The sequence below is a fragment of the Phalacrocorax aristotelis genome, chromosome 7 (genome assembly GCF_949628215.1).
Source record: "Phalacrocorax aristotelis chromosome 7, bGulAri2.1, whole genome shotgun sequence".
Taxonomy (NCBI): domain Eukaryota; kingdom Metazoa; phylum Chordata; class Aves; order Suliformes; family Phalacrocoracidae; genus Phalacrocorax; species Phalacrocorax aristotelis.
Window position 1 is genome coordinate 27,457,229 of NC_134282.1, and position 27,092 is coordinate 27,484,320.

At 43.9% G+C, this 27,092-nt stretch overlaps 2 protein-coding genes across 10 annotated transcripts in view; both read right to left on the reverse strand.

The window, feature by feature from the left end:
* Nucleotides 1-32: 32 nt before the first annotated feature.
* PROC (protein C, inactivator of coagulation factors Va and VIIIa) lies at nt 33-12,722 on the reverse strand. Of its 3 annotated transcripts, XM_075099411.1 has the most exons (10): nt 10,587-12,722; nt 10,175-10,331; nt 9,728-9,811; nt 9,182-9,342; nt 8,169-8,193; nt 7,521-7,631; nt 6,662-6,802; nt 6,192-6,301; nt 5,236-5,353; nt 33-703 (listed from the first exon to the last, which is right to left on the reverse strand). In XM_075099411.1, the coding sequence occupies exons 3-10, from the start codon at nt 9,792-9,794 to the stop codon at nt 135-137; spliced, it is 1,302 nt and encodes a 433-aa protein (XP_074955512.1). In that variant the 5' UTR covers nt 9,795-9,811; nt 10,175-10,331; nt 10,587-12,722; the 3' UTR covers nt 33-134. The 3 variants fall into 3 exon arrangements, with proteins under 3 accessions (XP_074955512.1, XP_074955513.1, XP_074955514.1); XM_075099412.1 differs by lacking the exon at nt 10,587-12,722 and having other exon boundaries at nt 6,192-6,298; nt 10,175-10,320; XM_075099413.1 differs by lacking the exons at nt 9,182-9,342; nt 9,728-9,811; nt 10,175-10,331; nt 10,587-12,722 and adding an exon at nt 8,498-8,573.
* Nucleotides 12,723-14,976: 2,254 nt separating this feature from the next.
* DGKD (diacylglycerol kinase delta) overlaps nt 14,977-27,092 on the reverse strand; it is a 73,501-nt gene continuing 61,385 nt past the window's right edge. For 6 of the 7 annotated variants that reach the window (XM_075099418.1, XM_075099415.1, XM_075099417.1 and 3 more), the window contains 8 exons: nt 26,915-27,049; nt 23,877-24,028; nt 23,018-23,129; nt 22,759-22,851; nt 22,270-22,389; nt 21,818-21,935; nt 20,445-20,575; nt 14,977-19,298 (listed from right to left, as the gene is read on the reverse strand). In XM_075099418.1, coding sequence (XP_074955519.1) covers nt 19,209-19,298; nt 20,445-20,575; nt 21,818-21,935; nt 22,270-22,389; nt 22,759-22,851; nt 23,018-23,129; nt 23,877-24,028; nt 26,915-27,049 — 951 coding nt within the window. In that variant the 3' untranslated portion in view covers nt 14,977-19,208. The remainder of the gene's footprint in view (nt 19,299-20,444; nt 20,576-21,817; nt 21,936-22,269; nt 22,390-22,758; nt 22,852-23,017; nt 23,130-23,876; nt 24,029-26,914; nt 27,050-27,092) is intronic. The other variant, XM_075099416.1, reaches the window with a different exon arrangement.

A 27,092-nucleotide genomic window follows, 5' to 3' on the forward strand; every position in this document is an offset into this window, starting at 1 on the left:
AAAATAGGTACCAAGGAAAACAGTACACAAGGTTAACATATACTCAATATTTAATACTGAAGATCTGACAGTACATTACACTGCATACTGTCACTAGCACATAGCCACAATACTCCAGACTCTCAGTATCAGAATCAACCCTTCGAAGAAACTGACATCTCATCTATGTGGTGCTGGATCCACTCAAGATACTGACTAACTTTAGTGTAGACTCCAAATTTCTCCATTCTTCCACAGCCTTCGCCCCAGCTCACCAGTCCTACCAAAAACCAAGTATCCTTATATTTAGTGATCATAGGGCCTCCACTGTCCCCACTGCAGGAATCTGTTCTGTCTCCTAAGGTCCCAGCACACAGCATGTTGTCAGAGATAGCAAATCTCATTGCCTGGGCACACTCGTTCCGGGGAACCATGGGGATTTGAATATAGCTGAGGAAAGTAGAGTAATTGTTGTTAACATCACTTGTGCTGCCCCAGCCAGTTACCACCATCTGCTTCCCACTTAATGTCAGCTCCTGTTCTGCCAGGTCGCGGGTGGGAAGACAGATAGGGAGTGTGTATTTGTTATACGACACAGGCTCAGCCAAGTGCAGCATGGCTATGTCATTATCGGAGGTCTCCTTGGTGTAATTTTCGTGGCTCACACGTTTATCAACCCAAATGGTTTGCTCGCCTGCCTCAGCACGGATACGGTGGTATTTACCTGGAAGAGCAAACAAGAAGATGACAGATGCTATCGAACCTTCCTTCACCTTGAACACCAAGGCATCTGGATTACCTTGGGCTTTAGGACTGTACTTCATATTCTTACTTCCCTTGTAATATAGACATTTGTTCATTTTATGTTATAGGTTAACAGTGTTCTTACTAGGTGGACATATCTGTAAACTTTCCTTATTTACCTAAATCATAAACACATATAGTACTAAATTAATTAGAACCATAGAGGTATGGTCATCAGGTGAGAAACTGAAACGCCTACATATTGCCCTCTTGTGTTGATATTACCATACACTTGCGCAACCTGGGAGATCTTCTTCAGGAGGAAAACAATCTTGGAGTCAGAACTGAAAGCTGGGAAAGCAAGCATACAGCAAAGCGAGACATCTACAACAGTACATGAGCTTCATGCCGTATAACCAGTGCCTGAATGACTGAACTTCAGGATATACAAGATAAAGATGACTGATTGGTAAGGCTATTCCTTTCTGAAATCTTGCATCTGTATTTTAAGGTATTTTTGACTACTTAAGACTTCTCAGTTGCTATTTGTGCTACATGATCACAGCCACTTTGGGGGCCAAGCAGTTATAGAACAGCAAGCAGGAAACTAAGTTGAAAAGGGCCAGAAAGGCAAGAACAAGTGTGATACACCAGAAAAGACAGAAACAGCTCTCCCTGATAGGATGTAAAGAGCCCCAAGAATAATTATCAGCGGCTGTCATATTTCTGTACTGTGCTGTTGGTTAATTTAAGCTTCATATCAAGGTCTACTTCAGTATGTACTTGATCAAAACACTTGTTTGGAGAACTGTCTATTATGGACGCCTGAGCTGCGGGCAGGCACACATCCAAGCACATGAGGTGGCAGGACATCCAGGCTGACATCTCACCTCTGTCCATGCTGCGTGTGTGACAGAAGTGCCCTTTCCTTCTCAGAGTTGGAAGCTGCTTCTTTATCACTACCTTTTCAAATGTGTGCTTCACAATACTATCCTTCAAATCTGTTCCCCCACCCCTCCGTTAATTTTTGCCTTCTTTTAGGCTTATTTGAATTCCTCCAGATACAAACTCTAAAGCCAAGTTGCTCTGAATTTGCATGACCAAGGTCTTCTGAAGTCACTTGCTTCAGTGTAAGCTCCCCTGTGCCTGAGTCTGCCAATGAGATATTGTAGCTCTTCAGTGTTTGGGGTTTTTTTTATTCTGTAAAGAGTCAGTGTCTCCAAGCGTAGGGGCTTTATGATCCACAGTAGTTCCAAAAATAGATTCTCAAAAGACCCCTTAAATCCAGCTTTGGATCTTGGACTTCCAGACCAAGTGCCTGGAAGTTTCTGAGTGTCTGTTCTTGTTCCTCTGCAGACAGCCACTGGGCATTTCACTCATGGCACAGCAGACGGCTGAAACTGCCCTGATGGGCACCTGTATTACGTAGTACCAGAGCCTGAAGGACTTGCTATTATCAAGCCAACACTCACAAATCTGGTTTTTTCTATCACGACCTCTCTTCTTTGTGGCAACAGTGTGTGCAGCGCCCTTGCAGCACACTGCCTTGCTACCCGCTCTGCAGCCACTGTATCTGGGGGCTGACTGGCAGATAAAGGGCAGGGGTTTATTCCTATCTTCACAGACACAAAACACTGCTTTAGGCCTCAGAAATAACTCTGGACTCACTGTCAGATCATCTCTGAGGAAAGCAGTTTTGCTGTGTAGGAGCATACTTTCTGCTAGGCTTCACATGCTCTGCACATAAGCACGGCCATGAACCGTCCGTATGTTGAGACACCTGTAACAAGCGGGTGACAGCTTTTGCACCGGTGCGCTACTGTAGTAACAGCTCCCCTTACCCCAGGCCAGGAGAAGACCCTTTTGACTTCTGGTCACGAATACTTCCTTTCTCAGTTGATTATCCACCCTAAGAGTTTCAAATTCCAGTAGTCCTATCCACCCCTGGATATACTGAACCTAGAGGCTGTGTGAAATGCATCTAGTTCCTTCTGCACAATAAGGAGCATCATAATCTTGTTGCTGGCAGAAAAATATTAATTTTGAAGTTCTACATAAACAAGGAAGTGTGAGAACTGTTCTCTGAAGGGAGAGACAGTATTTTGAATTGAATCATTATATTCACCTATCTGCTCTCTTTTCTTGGAGCTCAGAACACACTTCTGGATGCTCCAGCTTAAGCTGGAGATGCAGAAACAAGAGCTACAAACAGGAAAACTGGGTTGTTCTCAAATCCATCTTCCAAAACTTCAGCTACTCTGAGATCTAACTTTTCACTTCAGGCACTAAAGAACCATGTGAGTCCTGCTCCAAGACTACTCTCCAAGCTCATGACTGCAAACCCAGACGCGAGCTTCCCCTCCAGTTTTGCTCTTACAGATGGCAAGCAGAGAGCTGCAGTGGGGACAAGTCCAGAGCAGCATTGGGTATCCCAGCCTGACAAAGGCAGGTCAAGTATCACCTCTGCAGTCTCAGTACTAACACCTTCATTACCCTCATGGAGCCCACACCTGCCCTACAGACACGGCAATGTCTCCATTCAAAACTCCATTCCATGAATCTCACTAGATGTCTCTAGGTTTTAGAGCATGTGTTTTTCTGATGAGAGCTGCTTTTCTGGTGGCAGTAAAATGCCCAAAAGATACATGTAAAAGGACAACCATGTGATGTTAGGCTGGGTCTTAAAAAGGTTCCCTTCTGCTTGATCTAGAGTATCATGTGGAGAAGAATCTCTTATCTCTTGGTAAAGTCTCAGGCTCTAGTCATCTCAGGCTTGCACACACAGCCCCATACCACAGTAAAGGACCCTTCTATGGTTTCCATCTCACCACAGCAATAGTGCTCAAGACTGAATGAGAACGGTTCTCCAATCATGTGTCACACCTCTCAGTCCATGACCACACACTTGCTTATCCCTGTATTAATAAGGAAGGTCTTTTGGGCAGCTAGGAGAGTGAGAGAATTTCAAGCCCCAATTGCTCATCATCCTTACACTAAAAATTACTCCTTATACTCACCCCAAATTTATATGACATGTCTCTTGTGTTTCATTTAAGCAAAAAAAAAAACCAAAAAAACCCCTTCTCAAATCAGGGTTCTCAAGTGCCGACACTTTTCTTCACTCACCGAAAATCACTTTTTATCTGGACGGCACAGGGCATTCTTGACAGATCCCACCCCTTTTTCCTTGCTGCCCACAGATCTCTGGGCGTGGCTATCCCAACTGCAAGCTTGTCAGACTGCACAGATCTCTACCAAGACCTGCAGTACGAGGCCAGGGTGGAGTAATTTAAGTGCAGCCTCAATACTCACCCTAGTTACCATTTTCCTGCTGACCTATCCCTCTTTAAGTTACACTCAAAGCTACATCTAGCACTGCAGAGCATTCAAAGACCACATCTGATGGTTGCTTTTCCCTAAAACATTCCAAGATCCTTTACCATGCAAACTGCACAGGTTTCTTCCTCTTGGGCCTCACTAAAACTAAATATACATATTGGCAATCACTTAAAAGGGAAGAAAATGACTTGCTAGTAAGTGGAAGTGCTTGGAGATGTGTAGTCTGTGTGCATATTTCCAAACTACCACACACACTTCTACTTTGATGTTCCTCATGTGGATGCTCATGTCCGTGATGTGGAAAAGGTGGATATTCTGGCACTAAGGGGACCCAAGGCTGTATCTCATGCTTTTCCATTCATCCTTTATGTTGAACAACAGAGGATGTACATGAACATATCCATCCATATGTGTCTTACTGTCTTTGTTTCAAACATCTGCACACCCACAGTGTATATGGAACAGGCATAAAGACAATATATTTCCAAAATTAGGTATACACACAATATATTTCCAAGCTTTTCCAGAATTACTGGGAACAACCTATCTTTTCACTAATGAGAAAGAAAGCAGTTGAGCTGTTGAAATAGAAAACACTAATTAAAAAAAAATCATATTTAAGTATGAATGGACAACTAATTATTTTCATCTGTTAATTCACGAGCAGTACTGTGCCTGACATAGATTTTCTCATGCCTAAGAGCAGCAATGCCAGTGAAGACAGTGCTGCCATTCTGCAGGACCTCTCCTCCTTCTCTACTGAAACTCTCTAAAGTAATGGTGTTCAAATGTATGAAAAGGCAGGAAGAGGCTCTGTGACATTCTCCTCCTGGTATCAAGAGTTTTTTTTCAATATTGGGATGACCTTGAATATTTTCATCACCAGAAAAACACAAGCAGAAGAGACCAAGTCTTCCTACTTCATAGACAAGCAGCAGTGCTCAGAAGATATCAGCTCAATTCCGTAGTAAGGTTGGTAATGGCTCAAACAAAATAAAATTTTTTACTAAACTTTTTGGCTAGGGTGCATATTAAATACTTCCTAGACAACCTACTCCTATAACCAAGGAGGACTTTTGTCTTCATAACCTGCTAGTCCTTCTCCTGAGATGATAAACCTTGGGAATGAAACAGTTATATTTAAAAAAAACAGGGACAGATTTTTTTCCATACCAAGTCTTACTTTGAGCCCCTCTTCTGCTTCAGTGCAGTGTGCTGCCGTTAGGACCCAAGATGGATGGATGAGAACACCCCCACACAGAAATTTCCCTTTGCTATTTTGCAGCATAATCTGAAACAAAAAAAAAAGAGAGGTCTGACACTGCATGGAGCACGGCTCACAAAATATTGTACACATTCTTCTTTGTGGTTGCAAAATGCCCAGATGCATCGAACACCAAATCATGTCACATTCATTGAAGCCAAAGCTCTACAGTGGGACAAGACCACTACGAATAAGGTCTCTGTGGAACACCTCCAAAAAGTTTTGAATATTCTTCCTGAATGAGGACTGGCTTAATCCAAATCAGCATAGGACAATACTGGTCATCGCAAAGAAGCACTTTGATACTTCAAATCTTTGAAACACAGAGCTCAAATGAGGGGATTATTCTTGTGTCCACAGCACACCAGAGGCAGTGCATCACCTCAGGCTGCACCTCTCATGCTATGGTATAGAAGGGCCTTTAATGTCAAAGAGAGCCAGGCTCTGATTACATGCATTCACTAGTTCCATGATAAGCTATGCAAGGCCTCCTGTTTCTCTGTCATGTCCAACCTGCTCCGTAAAGCTACAGCATATTTTGCTGATTAATTCGGCTAACTAGAACTTATGACAGATGAGGCTTCTAAGAACAGATCCATGCAGAAAGGAGGAGGAGATTACCTCATACTCCCACCATAAGGCTTGGCAACAGTGACAAGGTCAAGAGCCCTACCAAATAACAGACTATTTTTTCCTGTTACTCTGACTTTTGGGTTGCTTTTGAAAAAACTAATCTAAGGGAATCTTAGCTTCACATGACACCACCACTAGTAAAGCAGCACACTCCCTTCTGGAGCAGCTAGGCAGGCAGAGCTGTTCAGGAAGAGCCTGAACTATTTGTGGTGAAAATCTCTTTTCTCCTTACCTGCCAAGGGCTGTCTCCTCTTCTTCCTATTTTTCCCTCAATGAGCCGAATATTGAATCCTGCTTTGGCTTCAATGTAGTCCATTTTCACTCGTCCACAGGGGAACTCTACTACAGGAGAGGCAGAGAAGTTAACTAGCAAAGACCAAATCACCCAATATAAAACCTCTTACTAAAGCATTCCCTCCGTCTAACTTAGGCAATACTATTCAGTAGCTTCACCGAAGTCCCTCAACGCTTTGCAGAGGAGGCAGTTTCCTGATTCCCTTGTATGTCTCCATGAGGCAAATACAAGTTAAAGGCCATAAAGTGGGTACAGAGTTGGGAAATGCAGGCAGAGTTACTCTGCATGGAATGGATATTTTGAAAGCTAGGACAAAGTGCACTGCAGACAATTCTCCCATGAAATCCTCTTACCTCATGTTTGAATAATCCTCTGTCACATCTGGGCTACAAACATCTTCCTCTTACCTACAGGCTTGCACGTAGTATGGTTATTCATCAACCGATAACCAGATGCACAGCTGCAAGAACGGCACTGGTTGGCAGGGTCATCCCTACAGAAATGCTCACATCCTCCATTATCGACAGAACAGTTGGTATATTTGACCTCTGCAGAAAAAATGAACAGCAAGAGACACAAGAAGTTGGAAAGCCAAAGAGTCACTAGGAAGGTAAAGTGGCAAAGTGACATCGTGATTCAAGTGAACAACAGCTGCCAATGGATTTGGGATGACAGCTGTGGGCTTTAATGGCACTCAGGCCCTGAGACAGCAAACAGACCTTGGTCCAGAGTAAGGCAGTGGGGTGATGGAGAAAACAGAGATTACTGTCAGAGTAGGTAGACCAGAGGACAGAAAATTCACCATCACTGAGTGCAAGTCAGACAATACAAAGTGTTGATGATTCATGACATACATACTCATCCCTAAATATGCTACCCAACTTTTGTTCAAGGAAGAAATTGTCACAGTAGTGACAATCAAATATTTGCAGTGGATTGCTTTTTGCCCTGTATTGTAAAAAACTCCATCATCGCCTCTGTGCTGACAGTTCTAAATTAACTGAAAACCCTCCTTTACAGAATTATTTCCAGTATTTTTGTAGAATTTAGATATCTCAGATCTCCAAACCTCTCCTGTGGGAACACAAAGTTCATTTTGCTTTAGATAAGCATAGATAATTCTTTTATCACATCATGAAGCAAAAGAGAAATCACATTAGTAAAGAACGCAAGTATACTGTGCAATGACAAAAGTGTCAATCCCTATTACACAGAGATCCCTGTCACAAAGAATGTTATTTTATAGTGGATTAAAGGCAGCATTACCATAATTACACAAAACCCCCTCCCAGCCTTTGTTACAGATGCAGGAAAATTTTCCAATATCATCCTTGCAGATCCCGTTGGAACAAGGCAGAGGGTCACACTGATCTCCATCTGAAACAGAGGCAGGAAAACTCAGTCCCTGATTCATGCAGAGCTCACAGGTCAAACATTAACATGAACAGACCCCCCCCAGATTCCCAGAGTTTCGGCCATTTAATGGTGATACCTCCGTGGTGCTAGCCCAGAGACAAGGGCATCTGGGTTCTGAATTAGAGCTGCAGTGTGAGCGGCATGGGCAGAAGGGGAAGAAAGAGCATAACCTGAGGCAGACAGGGAGAAGCAGGTTACTGCAGAAGTGAAGAGCAGTGGTGGTGTTCCTCTTTGGACCACGACAGGCAGGGTTAGAGCATCAGAGAGCACTTTGATCAGTGCCTTAGCTCTGGGGAGATGACTGACGATAGGCACAGATGCACCTCAAGTTTTTTAGGAAGGCTGCTTGTATGACAGGACAGGAAAACATTCTTTGCACGCCCCGCATAACAGAGAATGAGAATTTGAATCAGTGAGTGATACATGGCAGCAGGGAGGCTGCATACTAGTTACTCCTGAGGAAACACAGAGAAGCGATTAGGAAAGTCTTTTACTTACCTACATATTTGGTCCAAAAATTTCGCTGTGGAGAAACAAAACCTACATTAAGGCTAGAAGTAGATTTTTAAAGAAGCAAAGCATTTAAAGTATATCATGGTCTTGGCCAACAGAGCACAGCACCCCAGTCAACAGCATCGGTCTCGTTCTTCTTGACAGCGTAATGACTTGCACTACAAACCAACAAAATGGGCAAACCCAGGCATTCATGTATTGCCCATACTCAGCACAGACCCCCCTGCCCTGCTTGCAGACCCACCAGCACCACAACCCCTAAATACCCCCTCAGCTTCTCTGTTTCCTTGTCACTTGCTGCCAGGTTAAGTCACCTGTGCTGTTAAGTGCATAATTCACTTGTGCCCAGTTAGACAAAACACAGGTATCGTGAAGACAGAGCCCACTCCACTCTGGGGTCTGAGGGACAGCAAGAACTGGTTCATCCTATGGGGCAAGCCTACTTTGCTTAACACAATAAGGAAAAGTCCAAGCCAACACAACGATTGGGTGTGGAAAGGGGCAGGATTCAGTGATGTTGACAATAAAGGTAGTATCCAATTGAAAGCACAAGGTTTGGAGAATGAGAGAGGACCTAGTGATAAGAGAAATGCATGTCAGGCACAGGTGGGAGACTGAGGACATACAGTGAAAGGCAGCCACAGCTGGTGAATGGACAACAGAGGGCAAAGGACTCGAAGGACTGGGAAAATCTCTGACAGCAAGAATAGCCAACAGGGTCAAGAAGTAATTGGGATTACCTGGCTGGGACCTAACCCTCACAATTAGGTCAGGTGGGACACGCATGGGCAGCCAAGTTTTGTGGCCCATACAGGTGGTAACTTGACAATAGCTGTTAACACCATTACATTCAAAACCATGCCTGCATCTTAGGAATCAGGAGTGATGCATGTTCAGTGCTGACAGCAAGGTCTCCTATGCCCTGGATTGCAGTACTTTAAGAAAACAAACAATTGATTGGTTAAGTCCCACATTCATCCTTAAAAAAAACAACTTACCGTTGCTTCCTTTGTTTCAAATATCTCACTGGCCTCCTCAAAGTCACACTGCTCTTCAATGCACTCACGCTCCACAGAGCCCGGTTTGAGCTCCTCCAGAAAAGAGTTTGCCCGCTTCTGGATTTTCAGGACTTGGTTTGCATCTTTATTGCTGTAAAATACTGGAAGCAAAAATGTGAAAGCACAAGCTGGGGAAAGAGCTGGCTGAAAACTGGTAGTGGTCCTTCTTCCCAAAGGACACTTACCAGAGCAACAGCCCCTCTCTAGCAAGGCAAGAGAGCCTGTCCTAGAAACCATGGGCTGTCAGTGCTGTGCTGCAGAAGCAAGCTCCAGCCTCTGCTCTGTGATATTCAGTCAGCTCGCAGGGGTCATGAGGGCTGTAACCAGGCAGCCATCAAAGCCCAGCACTCTGTGAGTCTCTGCTAGAGGAATTCAAACCCCATTAATGGAACGATTCCAGCCACCCCCTGTGACTGACTGAGGAGTAGGAAATGCGCTTACAGCAACTGGAAGAGGGTGAAGGGTATCTCTAAAATGAAAACTTACTTGAGGTACTACAGATGCGTGAAGAACAAGCAGCCAGCAGCACCCCTATTGTGATGAGCTTCCACATACTGCAGCAGGAGTTACCTAAAGAAAAGAATGTAGGTGTGAAGGGGAGTGCACCACTGAGCTGCAGGGTGACCCCCATGCTGCAGTTTCTATTCAGACAGCTCAGCTAGCTCCTTCACTTGTTTTTCTCAGAGCAGCTCCCTCGCCAAATGCTGTGTTGTGCTCTGACTTTCTCTGATTCCAGCTCCAGAGAGGCCGTTCATTAGAGGCCCTCCAGACTGGTTTGCTAGCTCCCTTTAACCCATCAACAGATCCCCCAGAACACTTCTTGTCTGCCGATATCCCCCTCTTGTCACCGGACAATTTTGACAAGCTTTATGCTTCATTAAAGCAAGCTGTACTTTGAAACCCTGAAGGATACAATACTTTTGAAGCACTTACTGCTTTATTCAGTGTGAATCAGCGTGATCTGTTCTTCCGCCATGAGCTCTGCTGGCACTTAGTTAATCCATAACTTCAGATATTTACTCTTTGGAGTGACATGAAGCTTTCTTTTTAGTCACTAAACAAACAGTGCTCGGGAAGCTTGACAATTTACCTGCATGCAGGAGAAAAGTTAAACAGCTGGGGGATCCACTCTGCCTTTTTCAAATCTGTTTTTCTTTTGATTCTCTGGCAAGTAGAAATGGGTATAGTTGTAAGCGTAACCACCCAGTGCTGAGGTCTTGAGAGATCCTACTACCTTCTCACAGCATGCAATCACCCAAAAGGTACACATACTGCTATTTTTAAGAGTACTCCCACTTTACTTTCTGATCAAAAGTTCCACCACAAAACAGCCAAGGCAACTAACCTCTGTTTGAGCCATGAGCAGGTACTGCCGCCTCCATCAGCTGCCTGCTGTAAGGATGCAGGGCAAGAAGCTTCCACCAGCATGCTGCATCTTTTGGTGTACTGGGTTAGCTCTCATCAGCACAAAATTTTCTATTAAATTTTGAATACTAAACATTTTAGAGAAAAAACACAATTCTTTTCAGAAGTTTTCTTGCATCAGAGATGGTATGAACCAGTGTGTTCCCCATTCTCTGAAAGAAGTTTGTGCGGTGGCACCTCTGTGAGCCATACAGCCCATGATATCATCACGCAAATTACCTGTGCATCTGTGTGTCCTTAGGAGCCCTTCACTGGAGAAAGCGCCACCAGGTGCTGGGAAAAGCTGGGCCTCTCCAGGATCTCGACTGACGTCCAGAGACACCATTTAGGAGGGCTCTGCTTATAAAACTTTTTTCTCTTTTTCTCTTACAAACTTGGCCATGGACTGTCTTGAAAACAAGCTCTCTAAACACACTAAGGTTTAAGTTTCAAAGTTCATCCATTTTGGACTTGTGCTAAAAAAAAAAAAAAAAAAATTGTGGCATCCAAAATTACAGTTGGGGAATATGTGTGTACTGTGAAGCTGTACTGATATATTAGTTATCCCCAATTCGGCCATTCAGTATGAAAATTTCAGCTGAGATTAATGGTAACAGATTTTTGCTGAAAATAAACTTTATGAAATGCACCAGGAAACATAAAACAGGAAATCTAAAAAAGTAACAAGTGTAGTACCATATATTACATATATTACTCATATAGTATTTGTAGGTGACCTGGCTATCTAGAAATCATGCTTTGCTACCACTTAGGTTACATACTTTTGAATACACTTTTGTTTCTAAGGCTTGGCATAGGTTGGAAATCCAGGACACGTGCATCAACAGCCAACCTAAAACATCTAAACCAACATATCAGCTTCTGAAGAAATTTTTTTTAAAACCTATACTGATGCTAAGAAAGAATGAATTTAGTTTTTAATCAGCCCTTGTATTTGGGGTGCTTTGTATTTCTGCTTTCCCATTTGTCTAGTTACTACAGTTCAGAAATATGTATTTTAAAAGCTAGCACTTGGCCTCTCAGGTAATCATATGACTCCAGGCACAGCAGATTCAAGAAAAGGTGCTCCAGGATAGTTCAAGATCTGCCCAGTTTTGCATTCCATTTCAACTGAAACAACTACAGTCTTGGGCTCCCTACTTTCTAGTTCACCTTCATTAAAAGAATAGCAATTTTTCTGTGGAGGGTAAAGGGAAGACAGGGAAACTTCACGAGAGATCGGCAAAAGAGAGGAGGCTCCACATGATTTTAATTAACACCGTGGAGAGTTCTGATTCACAGAGTGTTGTGAACAGGCATTAATAATCAAAGGAAATCACCCCCCTGAAGTAAAAAAGCATCATGGATCTTTCAAATTTCACAGCTTAAAGATATCCCTCTGAGGGGGAAGAGCACACCAGACTGCACACACTGTTCTTCCTGGTTCCCCTATGTGCAAGAAAAGCCAGCTGCTTTGGATTTGTCTCTTCTACAGGAAAGCTTCTGGAAAACTCTCAAATGTGTTCTCAGTCTTTAGCTTCTTAGCCAGGAGTGCTGAATCACTTCTCTCAAATTTTCCCATATTGATATGGTAATTTAAAATGTAATTTTCCATAAATTAAGTAAAATGTAGACAGATGTAAGTTTTGATAGGGTGGGGAACTGAGGCAGCAAAGCTACATGGCCTCAAGATCACAGCTCTTCAGCAATCAATCTTGTGCTGTACCCATCAATTCTTCCTACCCACAACAGCTTTTAAGTTCTAACAAGCTCAAACCTGAATAATTCAATGAGCAATCAAAGCACTAAGCCTACTTCCTATTGCCCAGTGGAACCTCTCCCTGCAAAAGAGCACTACCAAGGTCTCCCTCTCATCCTGGGTACTGATTTCTTGCAAGACTTGTAAAAACATCATGTTCTGTGAGCCACCTCTCCCCGTGAACTGTCTGAAATCACAGAATGGTTGGGGTTGGAAGGGACATCTGGAGGTCATCTTGTCCAACCCCAAATGAGACAGTAAGTTCCAGCCATTAAAAAGGGAAAGGCAGATACACACAGCACAAGACAAATCAAACTGCTCTTGCATCCCTGGGAAACCAAACCGAAATATTAGTCTCCTTGGGCTGCTCTTCTTAAAAGAAAAGGTCCTTAGAGGCCAAGGTTTTGCACAGTTCACACACACGCACACGCTGCCAGGAAAGCAGAATCACCGGAAGCTCAGAGCACAACCTCAGCAGCCTGCTGGGAAGTGCTGCTGTGAATCCAGTCTGCAGCCTGGGAGCAAGAGGAATTTGACAACCTGTGCAAGCCGCTCCCACGACAGTCCCTCCTAGCCTGTTACTTCCCTGATTGGTAACTCTCCTGCCTGAGGCTGAGGCTGTGCACAGCCTTTAACAAAAGGGAGACCTACCACTTGCTCCAACTCCTGTTGGCAGCACAGCCCATCAGCCAACCTGCTCATAAAGCAGGACAAGAGGCCTGAAGCTGCCCACTTCTCTGCCCTCCTGAGGAAAAGCCACAGGCCACAACTGCCTTATATTTTACCCTGAAGTCTAACAGAAGTGGTGGGTCTTTTAGGTCATACCCAAACTCCCCCACCTCTTCCTTTCTTGTGACGACAAAGACTTACTACCTTCCAGGTCACTTGGTAAACCAGCAAAATACTGGAACTCTTCTGACAGAAGTTGCTAGAGAACTGCCATGTATCTTTTAGCTGTTATTAATGTGAAATGTCACTTTCCGTGGCCTCAGAACCTTTTCATTCTGCCCACAAGAATTAAACATCTCACACTTCTCAAGGCCCAGCTGGTGGGTGCAGTTATTTATCCCAACCAGGCACACAGCAGCCAAACCGGGAATTTACCTTATGACTCTGAAGCTGCTTTACAGGTAAGGAATGACCAGGCTTCTTCTCAACCTGTTTGTTTGCAGTGCTGCCCATTCAGTGGGAGCAGACTTCCTTGACTTCTCAACTCTCCTGATGCTTTACACTGTATTAAAAAACCCAAACACATAAAAACCCCCAACCCAACACCACTTAGGACAAAGGAAACAGCAATAAGGTTTTTTAAAAAAACCTCATTGTTACTTCAAGATCTTCACAGCACACCTCCCCCTCCCAAGATCCATTAAGTAGTTATCAATCCAACCAAGAGGATGGCAGCCCTGAGCAGGTCTGATACCCCAGTAATGATACACTGAGTGGGGCAAAGAGTCTCTTGCTATTAGCTTCTACCAAATAAATAGAAAAAAAGACCAAAATGAATTACCTGTATCAGAGGAGTAAGCATATCTTCAGTCTCTCTGCTGCTGCTTTCTTTGCATGCTTTCTGTAGTGCTACTTAATGCAGAGCCCAACACTCAGGTCCGGTGCGTTTGTGAGCAAATGCAATAACTTTTCTTTCTCCGTATTACTAGGACTAGGTAGCTAACATCTTAATGATCAGTTTGACCATTTTTGTCTTGCAACAGTATATAACATTACTGCAGTTTCTTATGTTCCTCTCACATAAACTATCCCCTCCACACAAAGTAATTCCTTCAGTTTAACTAACAGGTAGAAAGGTCTTTTTCACATAGAAAATATTCATGACCATTATAAGTTACTTTCCATTTACTTTGCAACAGTACTATGGAACTCTATAACCACCTCCTCAGTTTAAATTAATCTGCTGAAAGTTTCTTGTCAGCATCTTACGGACACATCAATCTGTACAGATGGCAGAAAAAAGCTCATCACAATCTGATCCACGGACTGCTCACCCAAACATCTTTTAGTTTCAGGTTTACAGGTGTCATTTTATGGCAGTCAATTTCTACATTTCATGAGAAAATCAATTTCTCCCACATTTTTGTAAATGTTCTTCCACTTATTCCAGTTACTGCATAAATTGCCTGCAATAAATTGAATGCACAGAGGCCCAAGTGGAGTAGAGAAACAACTGTTCCCCCCTCATCAGGGCACTGCAGCATCATGACCAGGAAGATGTGCTTGCACCACACCACCCGACAAGAGGTCTGCAAGCAAAGGGAGGTAACTAACAAATACCCTGCTGAGCTTCTGAGAGTGTCTTCCCACCTAACTGTGGGTTTGCAGACAGTGGAGCTACGATCAGGATGAGCAGCAGTAGAACCACCATTTTTAAAACATCCCTTCTTTTGTTCACTGCAGAGATATAGCTAATAAAAAGTAAATGACATGGTGCCTTCTCCATGCCAATTAAACCAACGCAAAGAAATGCTACAAAACTAATCTACATCAATCATATTTACCATTTCACTCCTCTCTAAGGAACAGCTATGAACTTCTAATGCAACTCAGGATAAAGCCATTTTATCACAGCACAGATTTTTATTAGCTGGTTCCCACCAGACAGGCACTGCAGCCCTCTCACACAATGAAATCAGTTACAGAATCTTTACTGGAAGCTCAGAAACATGTTTACTTTATATACAAGAAAAACTTATTTACAACAATCAACTGTAAACTATGTACAAAAAAATACAAGAGACATTTCCATGGTAATCACTGTATAAATTAACACAATAAATAGGAGGGAAGCAGGTCCCATTCTTAAGGCACAAAACCTTCTTCCCAAGACTGTACAGGGATTCACTTGCTTCCCTATGCTTTTGACAGGATCACAGGAATGGCGGGGAGACCCCTGAGGAGCAACAGTTGGTGGATGATGATACAGACATGCAGTCACTGCTGACAGTTGTAGAAAAACATCATTTTTCATCCTTTCCTTTTTTTCTTTTTACAGTACGCATATCTTAAGATATAAAATATTTCGTGTAAACAGTCTTTTCTTTTAAATCACATAGACAGTATGCACATTTTTAAATAATACTAAAACAATGAACAACGCTTTCCATACAATTTGGGTGCAGAAACATTCCCAGGACTGGCACTGAAGGCCTTGGCAGAGCCGGAGGCTCCCAGGTGCCCGGGTCTTGTGCAGCCCAGCCAGGCCGGCACCTCCAGGCACCCAGTGGCACACCTCCCCTCTGCTGCAAAGAGCCAGCTCCTGCCACAGTGGGGATGTGTCCTCTCAGCACTAAGATCCCACAAGCAAAACCAGAAAGACTGTATTAGTACTAACAGCCCTCCCAAAGGTAGACCAGAGCAAGATACTGCTGACAGCTGCTTCACGGGCCAAACCTCCCTCAAGTCTCCATTGCATGCATTCCCACTGAACCAAAACATCATAACACAGGGTACATTATTCCCCAGAACCTGCCAATAAAGGTAAATATCCAGGGCAGTGCCAGAATGTGAGATAATGTACTGAAACCTCTTCCTAGCAGAAGAAACTGTATGCCCAGCTCACTGCAGATACTGCCCCAGCATCACTGCCAAGGGTGAGGGGTGATAAACAGAAGGTGCCACACAGCTTTCACGTGAGTAGCACGTGACTAAACATATGTGTGATATGTGCAGTTTTAGCTTCTCTCAAGCTGGTGTTCTACCTGAGACTGCAGGGGAGTCTCTTTTTTTGCAAAGCAGCACATTTTTTTTACTCTCCAGTTGTCTTTCCTGAGTTTCTCTCCCACAAAAAAGTATCAGATGCCAGAAGAGGAACTCAGAATAACATAGCCAGAAATTCAGCCTGGCTCCCCACATTGCAGATACCTCTCACTGACGTTTGACGCAAATTGTCCTCGTCTATTCACACAATCTCTGCAACAGAAATCTGCGTTATTCCCAGCGACGCACATAGAGTTATGACCCTTTTGTTAGATATAAACCTTAATACATATTCAAAGGCACACAGGTTAAATGTGGATCTGATTTTCTAGCTCTTAAAAGAGGGTAGAACTTACTCCCCACCTCTAGTAAGCAACAGACAGATATATACTGGCTATGAACCGTTTGATAAAATGTGCACATACATGAAAAGGATCTGAACCCACCAGCACAACAGATCATAAAAGAAATGAAGATTGGTCTGTGCAGGCATCATCACTCATAGCAGATGGCTAATGGCTGTCAGGCCTCTATAGATATGGCAAGAATTAAGGAACATAACTGAATCTATGAACTCTTTGGATTCCCCTGCTACTCTGAGCAGGAAGAGTAGAGGGGAGCTGTTTCTGTTGAGGCAAGAATTTAATCCCCCAGGAATTATGCAAGCAATGCAAGTGCATATTTTTTACGCGCCTTTAACCATAAGGTTGCCTAGAGAAACTTCACAGCAAGAACAGCTCCTTCACCATGTACAGGAACACACACATATCTCACCTCTTCTCCAGTTATCACCTGCCTTGTGCTCCCTGCTGTGCTCTCCTGGGCAGGCACATGAATGCCCTGAGGACAGGCAGCGGGGCTTTACCTTACTGTCACCAGCAAGGATGGCTGCGTCCTGGAGTGGAAGCTGAGTCCTTAGTGGAAGTTTCTCCTCATTCTCATGCAGATGCTGCTCTGTGCCTCAACAAGCACGTGGGAAAATATAGTATATGTCTACAATTCTTACTCATCTGATACCTCAGGAATTGAATACAGCGAGGTGGGGCTGTACTGATAAAGAAAAAATATGGCTATGGAAACAATTGCTGATGTATAGATAGGAAAAACAGATCAGGGTAAAGCTGAACATATTTCTTGCTCGGTCCCCTCAGTATTTATACCAGAATTTTTGCCAGCTGATTAAGCATGTTTAGTCTTCCGTTAACTTATTGTGAGCAAACCCTGTCACTCACTAGGTGGAGTGGAGATGTGGATGAATGACAACTAGTTAAAAACAGATAGGGAGAGTCAGAATAATACTTCGTGAAATCTTAAAGAATGCAATGGAGTTTGCCCAGCATGAAATCAGCCCAAAGCCTTTTCAAGCTGACCAGTCTTTACATAAATAACTTGACTGATTGTTATTAGACTAGAGACCTGATGTCAGTTTGAGAAAATCCTTGCAAATAACAAACAACGACGATGTCCTCAGGAAATTATCTTTTATGCCACTGTGTATGTGGGTATGTGGCCATTTTTCTGTCTACAGCCATAGCCAGACAGGTGCCATGCTGTAATAATAAAAAGAAAATAAATACGTACAAAACCACAAAGTAATTAAAAATTCCTGCTGTCTCTCCAGCTTTACAACACTGAATGTTACCGAATTCCCTTTTCAGTGATAAACATGGCATATGCATGCTGGTCTTTGGGCTTTAACAGTCACCTGATTGGGGTCAGGCAATACAGTGGAAATCTGAAGGCCATCTAGGAACTCTGATTCAGAGGCACTAATTTTTCCATGCTCCAGTGCTGGTGGTACCAAAGGCAGTTTACCAACAAACACCAGTGTTCGTTATGATGCTCATCTGCTCAGTAACAATCCTCCTGCTCTCAGTGCTCTTACAGGATCCCTGATGTTTGACAGCACACAATATCTCAGGGATACAACCCAAGAGGACTGAGCCACCCTAATCTTTTGGTATCCACCTTGGAGTGAAAGAGCAAGGCAGCAAGAGAGAAGCAAGGTGGAAAAGCCACTAGAACCAAGATAGGCGAAAAGATGCAAGTACTACAGATAAATTAGATCTTTTATGACAGAAATAGATTTCTGCACTGCAAGTTGAGTAAATAAACAGCTTTGTCATCTGTGGTCACGAAGGTGGCACTAAATGGGCAGGAAGCTGCTCCTGGCTGTTGCCAGTCATGCTGCTCCCCCCACCAAGATGGAGCAAATTGTTCCATATCTCTCTCCATTACATTACATCTTCCACATGGCCCAAACAGCTAGTTAGCATCCCTCTCCTTTTCATCTGGTGTCCTGAAGATGAATTCAGAAGGGGGAACGTCAGAGCTGATCTCCTGTAATCTTTTGGCTCTCCAGAATTTTGTCGTTTCTTCCTGCCAGGAATTTCTGAACAATTGTTTGTGATGCCTGAAACTCTAAAGTTGGTACCATTGCCACTGCCTGGAAAAGGAGAGCCAGGCCCTGTGGAATACCCCGCAGACTGGTGCAAACTGCTGTTTGAACCACGTGCATTGTTTGTTGCAAGGCATTAGTGAGTAAGAATCACTGGGTATTCATGAGCAAAGAGGTCTGCACTGGCTTTGAGCTTCTGATGCAAATTACATGCAACTACAGGTGCATTAAAAAGGTATTAGTGAGGCAAAATGAAAAGCTTTGTCCCACATAAATGCTCCAAGATACAGGTGTGATACACAGATAAGCAGAAAAGTTTTGGGTCTGACTGGCCAATATATCTTTTGCCCTGAATAATTCTACTGTGATGAAGTTATCCAATAAAGGTAGCTGTGTTGCAATTCTCAGGAGTCCTGCACTCACTGGAACCAGAACTTCCCACGTTGGACGATGTGGTTCTTCAAACAGCAACTCAGTTTTCTTCTGGGAGGCTCTGCCTGACCGCAGATAAGGTGCCTCTCAGGTGGATGCAGCTGTACCCCACAGGAATAAAGGTAGCACCATGCTTGGTTGATATGAGCTCTGAACAGCTACAGTTTAGCTGTTCAGTAGAGACAGTCGTGAGCACATCTGCTCTGTGAGGTGTCTGATGTGCAGTTAGGGGGAATGGTAGACACAGGCTGTGAAAACAGAGGCTAAACCTCGTTGGCAGGAGTACTCCGGCTCAGCTCCTTGATCCCATGCAGTATCCTCTTCATGTGACCCACTTTGGTCACACCCAGGTCCTGGAAGAAAAGAGAAAACCTTACCTTAGGAGAAAGGCAGGGAGGAAATTCCAGGTGGCCAAGCAATGACTAGTCACCTGGTTATAAAGAGAGGAGGAAAACAACCAGAAAGACTACAAACCTGATGGTTATATAAGGAACCTCAAACCATGTGTCAAAAAGCTATCAGAGCATGACAGGGTAATGAACACAGAGCAGGCACAGAGCAATGGAAAGAAACCACTGCAAACCATTAGCCAGAAATGCAAATTGCTTTGAGAGAGCATACAGATCTCAGAGCATTAAGAAAGAGCATACAGATCTCAAGGACCTAAGCTAGTAGCCGAAACATGCAGGAAGAACCAACTGGTCACATCAAATAAATGTGTGAACACTTGGGTACCATGCAACAAAACACAGGCTGTAGCTGGATGGGATGCAGAGGAACCAACTACACAGATTACAGCAAACCTCAGGACAGGAAGGTTGTCAAAATCACAAATGAAGATCCAAGGGGCATTCAAAAAATGCCATGCACTGCTTTACAATGAAGCATTTTTCTGCTATATGCAAGTCACCAGAACGATGACAAAAGTCTCTTGCACATGCAAAGAACCACCACTTTCAACTTTTTCCTGTAGAGAAAGCATCTCCTGGTGAGGAGATACAAAGCTGTGCAATGTGGTTACTAAGCAGTATTTTAAGATTCTCTCCATGTAGCAGCCTCATCAAAGACCATGATGATATTTTTTTTTTCTAACAAAGAAGTGTGATGATCTATTTGTGCAGTGACACCAACACAAGAACCAAATTTCCCCAATCACAGCATGTTCTTCAAAGTTGGTACGGGAGCTGAGAAGGTGAAAACTTCCATGCTATCTTTAAAATCAGACACTCTCAAGAACACTATCTGCAACCTGTATGCTGGACTGTATTAAATCTCCAGAAAGCTGTGGCAGAATTCAACAGCTGGTCCCTCAACTAGCTGTTCTACCTCCCTGCTGTTAAAGATGAAATGGTGAGAAAATAAAACGAGGCTGCAATAAACCCATTCATCTTGCCAAGGCACGTGGAATGAACAGTGGGCAGACCACTTCCAAGCACATTCAGCACAGAAGGTCATGCAGATGCAGCTGGCTATTTGTCATGAGCTGATCGTGACAGTACCTTGAGGTCCCTCCGTTCGAGGTGCAGGAGCTCAGAGCCCCGGACGTCATGCCGGATGAAGATATCCTTATACTCACAAAGACTGAGATGCTCAAGCCAGGCCGCAACCTCCTCCGTTCCCCAGAGGTGAACTGTTAGAGATGGAAAAGCAGGAGTGCATTGAGTACCCAGATTCCCAGAAGACAGTGAGAGATGAGGACACCATCAGCACTCAGTGCCAGAGAACGAGGGCAAGCAGTACCACAGCCTCAAACCAAGGGGAGGGCAAGGACTGGTAGCATGACCTACAGCCTCAAACAAAGAAGGTAGGGTAGAGAAAGGTAAGAGGTTTTCTCTTAAGCAGAGGCTAGCTGCAGTAAAGCCAGGAGGAAGTGTATGGTTGTTTTGATGGGACTGGATATGTTTTTTGAAGTTTACTCCCATGTTTAAGAAGAGTAAGTTCATTGATATTCCTCTGCTTACAAAACAACAGATTCCAAAAAACGTATCATGAAGAATCAAGCACGGATTAGTTTGCTATTATGTAAAAGCACTTGTGCTTAGTAAACAAAATGGCAACCTCTCTTCCCCAAGTCTGAGGGAGAGAGGAAGAGTTTAGACTTCCATTTTCTTGCATAGCCTCTAAATAAGAGAATAAATTTGCCAAGTTTTGGGAGGCAATGAATGAGCACCAGCCTGTCAGACAGAAGGAGACTGTACCCACAACTCCATGGCAGAGGACAGGACCCAGGAGCCCACAGAACAGGCAATATTTCTGAATTTTAGAAGGAAGTCTTCATAAGGAGAGTATAAACCAAAAATCAACTAACCCAACTGGAGAGAAAGTGTCTTGAATGGCAATTTGTTGATTCATGGCCAGTTTTTATCTACTGACCAGTAGGATTAAAGGTCAGGGTACAACTGTGGTGATGCTGATCCCCAGCCAATTAGACATGAAACTTGATTAAAGCCTGAGGGTGAATCAACGAGAAAAACATCATTAACCATATCACAGAGAATTAGCAGTGGAAAGACTGGAGTTATGCAGACTTGAGCTCCACAGTCATTCTGATACCTAAAAAAGTCAAAATCCTCAAACTCACTTCAGTAAGCACCCCCTAAAATATCCTTGAAAATGTCTGGATATAGGCAAAATTCTTCAGAGGGTACCTCCTGTTTCTGCTCAGGAATATTTGCGTGGTACTGGGGGATCATGACTTAGACAGGACAGAGCAATAAGCTGCTTTGCCATGTGAAGACAAACTAGACCTCCAAGAAAAGACAGATGCCCTTGAAACACAAGAAGGACAGAACTTGAGAGGAAACAGAGAACAGGTAGTGGTGTGACCACACTGATGTGACAAAGAGACACAATGAATGAGCAGACTTGGTACCCGGCAATCCCATGCTACTATGAGTCTCCTTATTTTTGTTGTTCTTCTCCTTTTTAAACTTGGTCACCAGACGGAATTTGCCACTGCGGCTGCGTTTAGAATAATCCAGCATCTGGTTCTGTAAGGACAAAAAGGGAAAATCAGGCAGTCATAAATTGATTGGAATGGACCAAGAGCAACAAGTACTGCCAAGCTCAGCTCCATGACCTTGTAAGGGAGGAAAAAAATTCTAAACTCATTCTGATCAAGACAGGCAAGGGAACAGATAAAGTTGATCCCATGTCAAGGCAAGGGACCCTAGCAGGAAATTACTTTCTTTAGCCCTAGGGAGTCAGGTTTCCTTTTTAATAATTTTTTCTCACATCAATCATATATTCACAGGAAGTCAAACACTCAGAGCCAACTAGTGAAAAAGTGAAGAGCTGGGGAAATACAGCTTTGGTCCTCCTCACCTCCTCATCGCAGGGCTCCATAAGCTGCCATAGCCAGGGGATATCTGCTAGTTTCCTCAGCTGGAGGTCCATGTCTGCCAGGGCTGCTTGGAGCTGCTCCTTCTGTGGAGGATCTAATTGCTGGATCAGAAATGCAAGCAAAGCAAAGTTAAAAGCCACATGGTGGAACACACAGTCAGGCCCTTGCCTTGAAATTCCTAGCTAATAAAGCAGTTCCTCCTTTTAAAGGGAAGTGTGCAGCAAGCACTCTGCCCAGCCATTACCAAGTTAATGATTTTAATCTTTTCTGAGCTCCAAACTCCGCACAAGCTAGCTTGATTGCTCATCATGCCCATGTAGCAACAGCAGCCCAATTCCTTGATGATAACATTTAAACTGACTTGTTACAAGACAAAGACGACCAAGACTAGCAAAATTTTGCTTGCCAAGGCAACAGTGGGAGAGGAGAGAAAGTAAGAGGCTGCTTTACTCCTGCTTTGTGCTTCTTACCAGCGCCATCTTGCCTGCCAGCAGCAGCTCTGTCTCATTATGCAGGGCTTTGACATTATTCACCATCTCTACAACAAGGCTGCAGTTCAGACCCTGCAGGGAAGCAATTCATGCGCAAATTAAGCCTGGAAATGCAGAGGTCTGAGCAGTCAAGAGGAAGAAGTCTTAGACAAGCAAGGCCTACTTTTGGTCAATCAGAAAGTAAAACCAAGAGCTATGGAACAAGGACAAAATGGGTGATGCCAAGTGAGTGAAGTACCTCTGTAGACTTGGATTTAGCGTAGACTTTGTCCATAGACTTGGAGCTGGCATTGACAGCATGGGCAAGCTCTTGTTCCATGTCCTGATAGGATTGGGCTATTTCCCGAATGCTAAGGAGAGAATTAGATTGCATCAGCATATGCTCAAAGCAGGAGATCTTTTCTGACTGGATATCTCCTTTTAATACCCATCTGAGTGACAAGAGCAGGGACAAAGCACGGGAGGAGCACAGCCTCTGGCAAAGCAGGGCAATTCTCCCTGCTACAGTAAGCATGCATAGGCAAAGCAAGGCAGATTTCACATGCACAACTCCAGGTGCATATTCAATTCTGCACACAAGTTGGGATCGCTCTGAAGTACAACCTAGATATTTAGTATGGCCATAGTGATGTGAAAGGCAGCTGCACATACAGCAGTTTAATTAACACTTCTCTGATGTGACTCTGGGAATTTTCTCTCAGAGTCCCAGACGAAGGAGCTAATGTTTGAGTAGAGAGTAAGCACAGTGAATTCTTCCAGAAATCTGCTGGGCATCAGAGTTATAAGAACCCAACTTGTTGTCTGAGCTCCTAGAGAGGCCTTTGTTTAATTTCTAATAAAAATCAGACAAAGATAATGGGTTCTTTAAGGATTAAAGGATCCATGTTTGCACATTCAAGTAACACTTTTTGTTCAGAATGACCTAAGAAAGTTTATTTTGCTTCAGTCCTCATGCAGCTGGGACAGTGTGTTACCTCCGGTGACATGGACCAGTACTGCAGAAGAGTGAACAGAAACACCTCCAGGAACAGCGAGTAGAACAAGAACTTCAGGCATGAAAGGAAGGCTCTATTCACCAAAACCAAACTGAGTCCCACCTGTGGATCAGAGCACCTGCAGCTTGACCAAACTGGTTGATCTGGGTGGATTCTTCTTCAGACATGATCTCTGGTTGCAGAGAGAAAGAGGAGGGTCGGGACAACTCACACTTCTGTTTGTCCTCCCAGGACTTCAGAGTGCTCTCAAATGCCTAAAAACACAGCAAGAAAACTATAAGATACCTTACAAAGCTCCTATAAAAAACAATGGCTGTGCCTATGCCTGTAAAACACGTACGCCTGATTTAGACACTTCTCATTGCAGGACCCAGTTGTTCAGCTGCTTATAACGTTGCTTACTAGCTGACGGGGCTGAAGTTTTCCATTCCACATGCTTGCCTTGCCTTAATTTTTGCCTAAGCCTAGTTTTAGTCATAATTGCTAGGACAATTCTGAGGGCCCGTCTAGCAAAATCCACCAATTTCCTACTGGTGGCAGCCTTTTCTCTGAGTAGCTATATCGCCTCAACACTTCAGTATAACTGTATACCTCTTCAGGTGACATCTCAGAGCTGGAAATTAAAAATGTTCAAGGCTCCTTCTTAACTGGAAGTAAACTGGGCTTCCCCAGTAATTGGTGGGACAAGCAGCTGAACTCAGAGCTAGGACCTGTCCCACTTCCACCTGTACTGATATTCCTGCTGGCATCAGCTAGTGGTACAGGAAGAAGTAAAACAGATCCAATGCAGAAGGATCAAAACTGAGTATAGTAAGAATGAAAACTGAAACACAGAGCCTCAGGGCAAAGAGAGATGGATCGATGAGCGCAAGAAATGACAAGAGAGAAGGTTAGACAAGAGAAGGGACTATGAAGACTGAAATATGAAGAGTAATTCAGAGAAGATGAGCGTAACAAACAGAAGTGCAAAGCTTCCATGGAAAAAAAAAAAAAATCACCACCTGGGGAGCCAGAAAAGGAAAGGATTGAGTGTGATGGGTAGATGGGAAAGGGGAAGAAAATGGGAAGTCAAATGAGATGAGTACAGACCAGGTACAGACAGGACTAAGGGTAGAGAGAGGAGATGGATGGAACAGAAAACCTGGCATCCAGTAGAACACAACTGCCTTTCTGGACAACCCAAGGTTCTGGGGACATGCCATTCTCCTGCATCTGCAAATACCTGTGAAGTCCGGTGGTAAAGTATTCCCTTCCCCTACTGCTCCTCATACAGGACAAAACCAGGCTCTGTCAGCTCAGTGTAAGCTATCTGCTGATCTCAACCTTGCTGATGACTCTTCCACGGTCCAGATGAGGCCACATGAGGGAATTTGAGTTTTTGCATCTTCAGTTTTAGGAAACTAAATATCCCAAATCACATTTGAAAAATGCTACCAAAGGTACAGGGTCACGCACGTGAAGAGAGGACCCCACTTCATCTACTGCATAGGACAGATTCGTGCTGTGAAGGAAGGGGTGTGCAATGATGATCAAAAGGACAGCAAGAAAAGTAAGGATAAGCTCACAGTCAAGACAAAAGCTGAATGTCACTCTGCAAAACTGGAACCTCTTCCTCAGCAGCAATTCCATGCCTGCAAAACTGGGTTTACGGGCAATGAGGAGTCGCATGGCACAATCATAGCCATGGCTGCAGATGCCCCTCACCCCAGCACACTCACAAGGGACTTGTGTGTCATCTCTACCTCTTGTGCTTCACTCCACCTTTCCCACCACACCCACATATACATTGCTTCTCCTTTTCTCTCTCCCACCTTTACAGCAGGAATCCTGTTCCCCCTTGTTCTCTGTGATATCTCCTTCAGTCACTCCGGCTCCAACTCTCAGTGTGACATTGCAGAAGCTCTCTTACCCTCCAGGAAAGACTGTGCACACTATTCCTGTCTCCTCCACAACGTTTGTGTCAAGGGGTGATAGGACAAGGGGTAATAGTTTTAAAATATAAGAGCATTGATTCAGACTACATATAAGGAAGAAGTTATTTACAATGAGGGTGGTGAGGTACTGAAACAGACTGACCAGAGAGGTGGTAGATGCCCCATCCCTGGAAACATTCAAGGCCAGATTGGACAGGGCTCTGAGCAACCTGATCTAGTTGAAGATGTCCCTGCTCGCTGCAGGGGTTGGACTAGATGACCTCCAAAGGTCCCTTCCAACCCAAACCATTCTATGATTCTATGATGAATACCCACTGTTCTCTCCCAGCTTAAGGGGTCTTGGGCATTACCCTGTCCTACCATGACAGGGCCTCTGTACACCCACCTTTGCGTTCTTTTCATAGATTCATACTTGTAACTTCCTGGCAGGCAGTGTGCCTCAGGCCTGTATAAGGCTGCCTTCCCTTTTTCCTCTTGCTTGCTCTCTCTTTTCTTGTTATTCAACAGGCAAGTCCTTTGCAGAGGACTTCAGTTTGCTCTGGAAGCTGGGTGAAGGGGTGTTATGCTGGGAAGTATTAAAAGCTGCTATCAACCAAACTGTTTATGCATGGATAGTTAGAGAGTTGGGAGGAACCATAAAGCCTGTTTGTGCCACAGCAAGGCCTTTATCCTTTCCTTTCCTTTGGCTTACCAACATTCAGTAATACAGCAAAACAGCAAGGACACCTCCTTACTCCTTACATGCTGGTACTCATCAGATATATTTCAAAATTATGAGATGGGAAAGACACACACTGCTGAACAAAGCATAAGACGCTGCTTTACTTGGTCAACGAGTTATAAGCCACATATTGAAGAATAATGAGAAATTAAGATATTGAACAGCTGAGTCTAGACAATCTGCAGCACTCAGTGAGGCAGGCGTCCTGTGGAAAAAACAGCATGCAAGCGTGTTAAGAAACGCTGTCACAAGGCACCTAGAAAAGGAAGCAAAATAAGCTTGCATAAAAAACTTTACGTGATTTCCCAAGTGTTGAATGCAAGTTTAATCACGTTCTTTCCAAAAAGTTTTATGGTGTGCACCAAAATATGCTTCCTACACTCAAAAATATAAGCTTTCATGTGTGGCCATTGCCACACTCTCCAGGAGTATGTGATACCGAAACGTGAGTACTATATATATAGCATAAGCAAGGCTGCTCTTACCCTGTCTCGGGTGAGGGTCTGTGCTCTGTTCTTATGGACAATCCAAATGTAACCTGGAGGCTGGATCCAGGCTTCTCCATCCACCTGCACAGGAACTCCCTCTTCTCCCAGGATTGCTATCTTCACTGTCCGACACTGCAAGAAGTGATTGCATCAGAGAAGCTGTAAAATGCCAGTT

Bases quoted from the DNA above. Each gene is read 5' to 3' on its own strand.
- PROC (XM_075099411.1), bottom strand. From the start codon at position 9,794: ATGTGGAAGCTCATCACAATAGGGGTGCTGCTGGCTGCTTGTTCTTCA. The intron at 6,803-7,520 runs GTAATGCTGCCT...TTTTTTCTGCAG, and splicing joins GGGGGTTTTGTGTAATTATG to AGGTCAAATATACCAACTGT. The intron at 6,302-6,661 runs GTAAGAGGAAGA...CCTCTCCTGTAG, and splicing joins TACTACGTGCAAGCCTGTAG to TAGAGTTCCCCTGTGGACGA.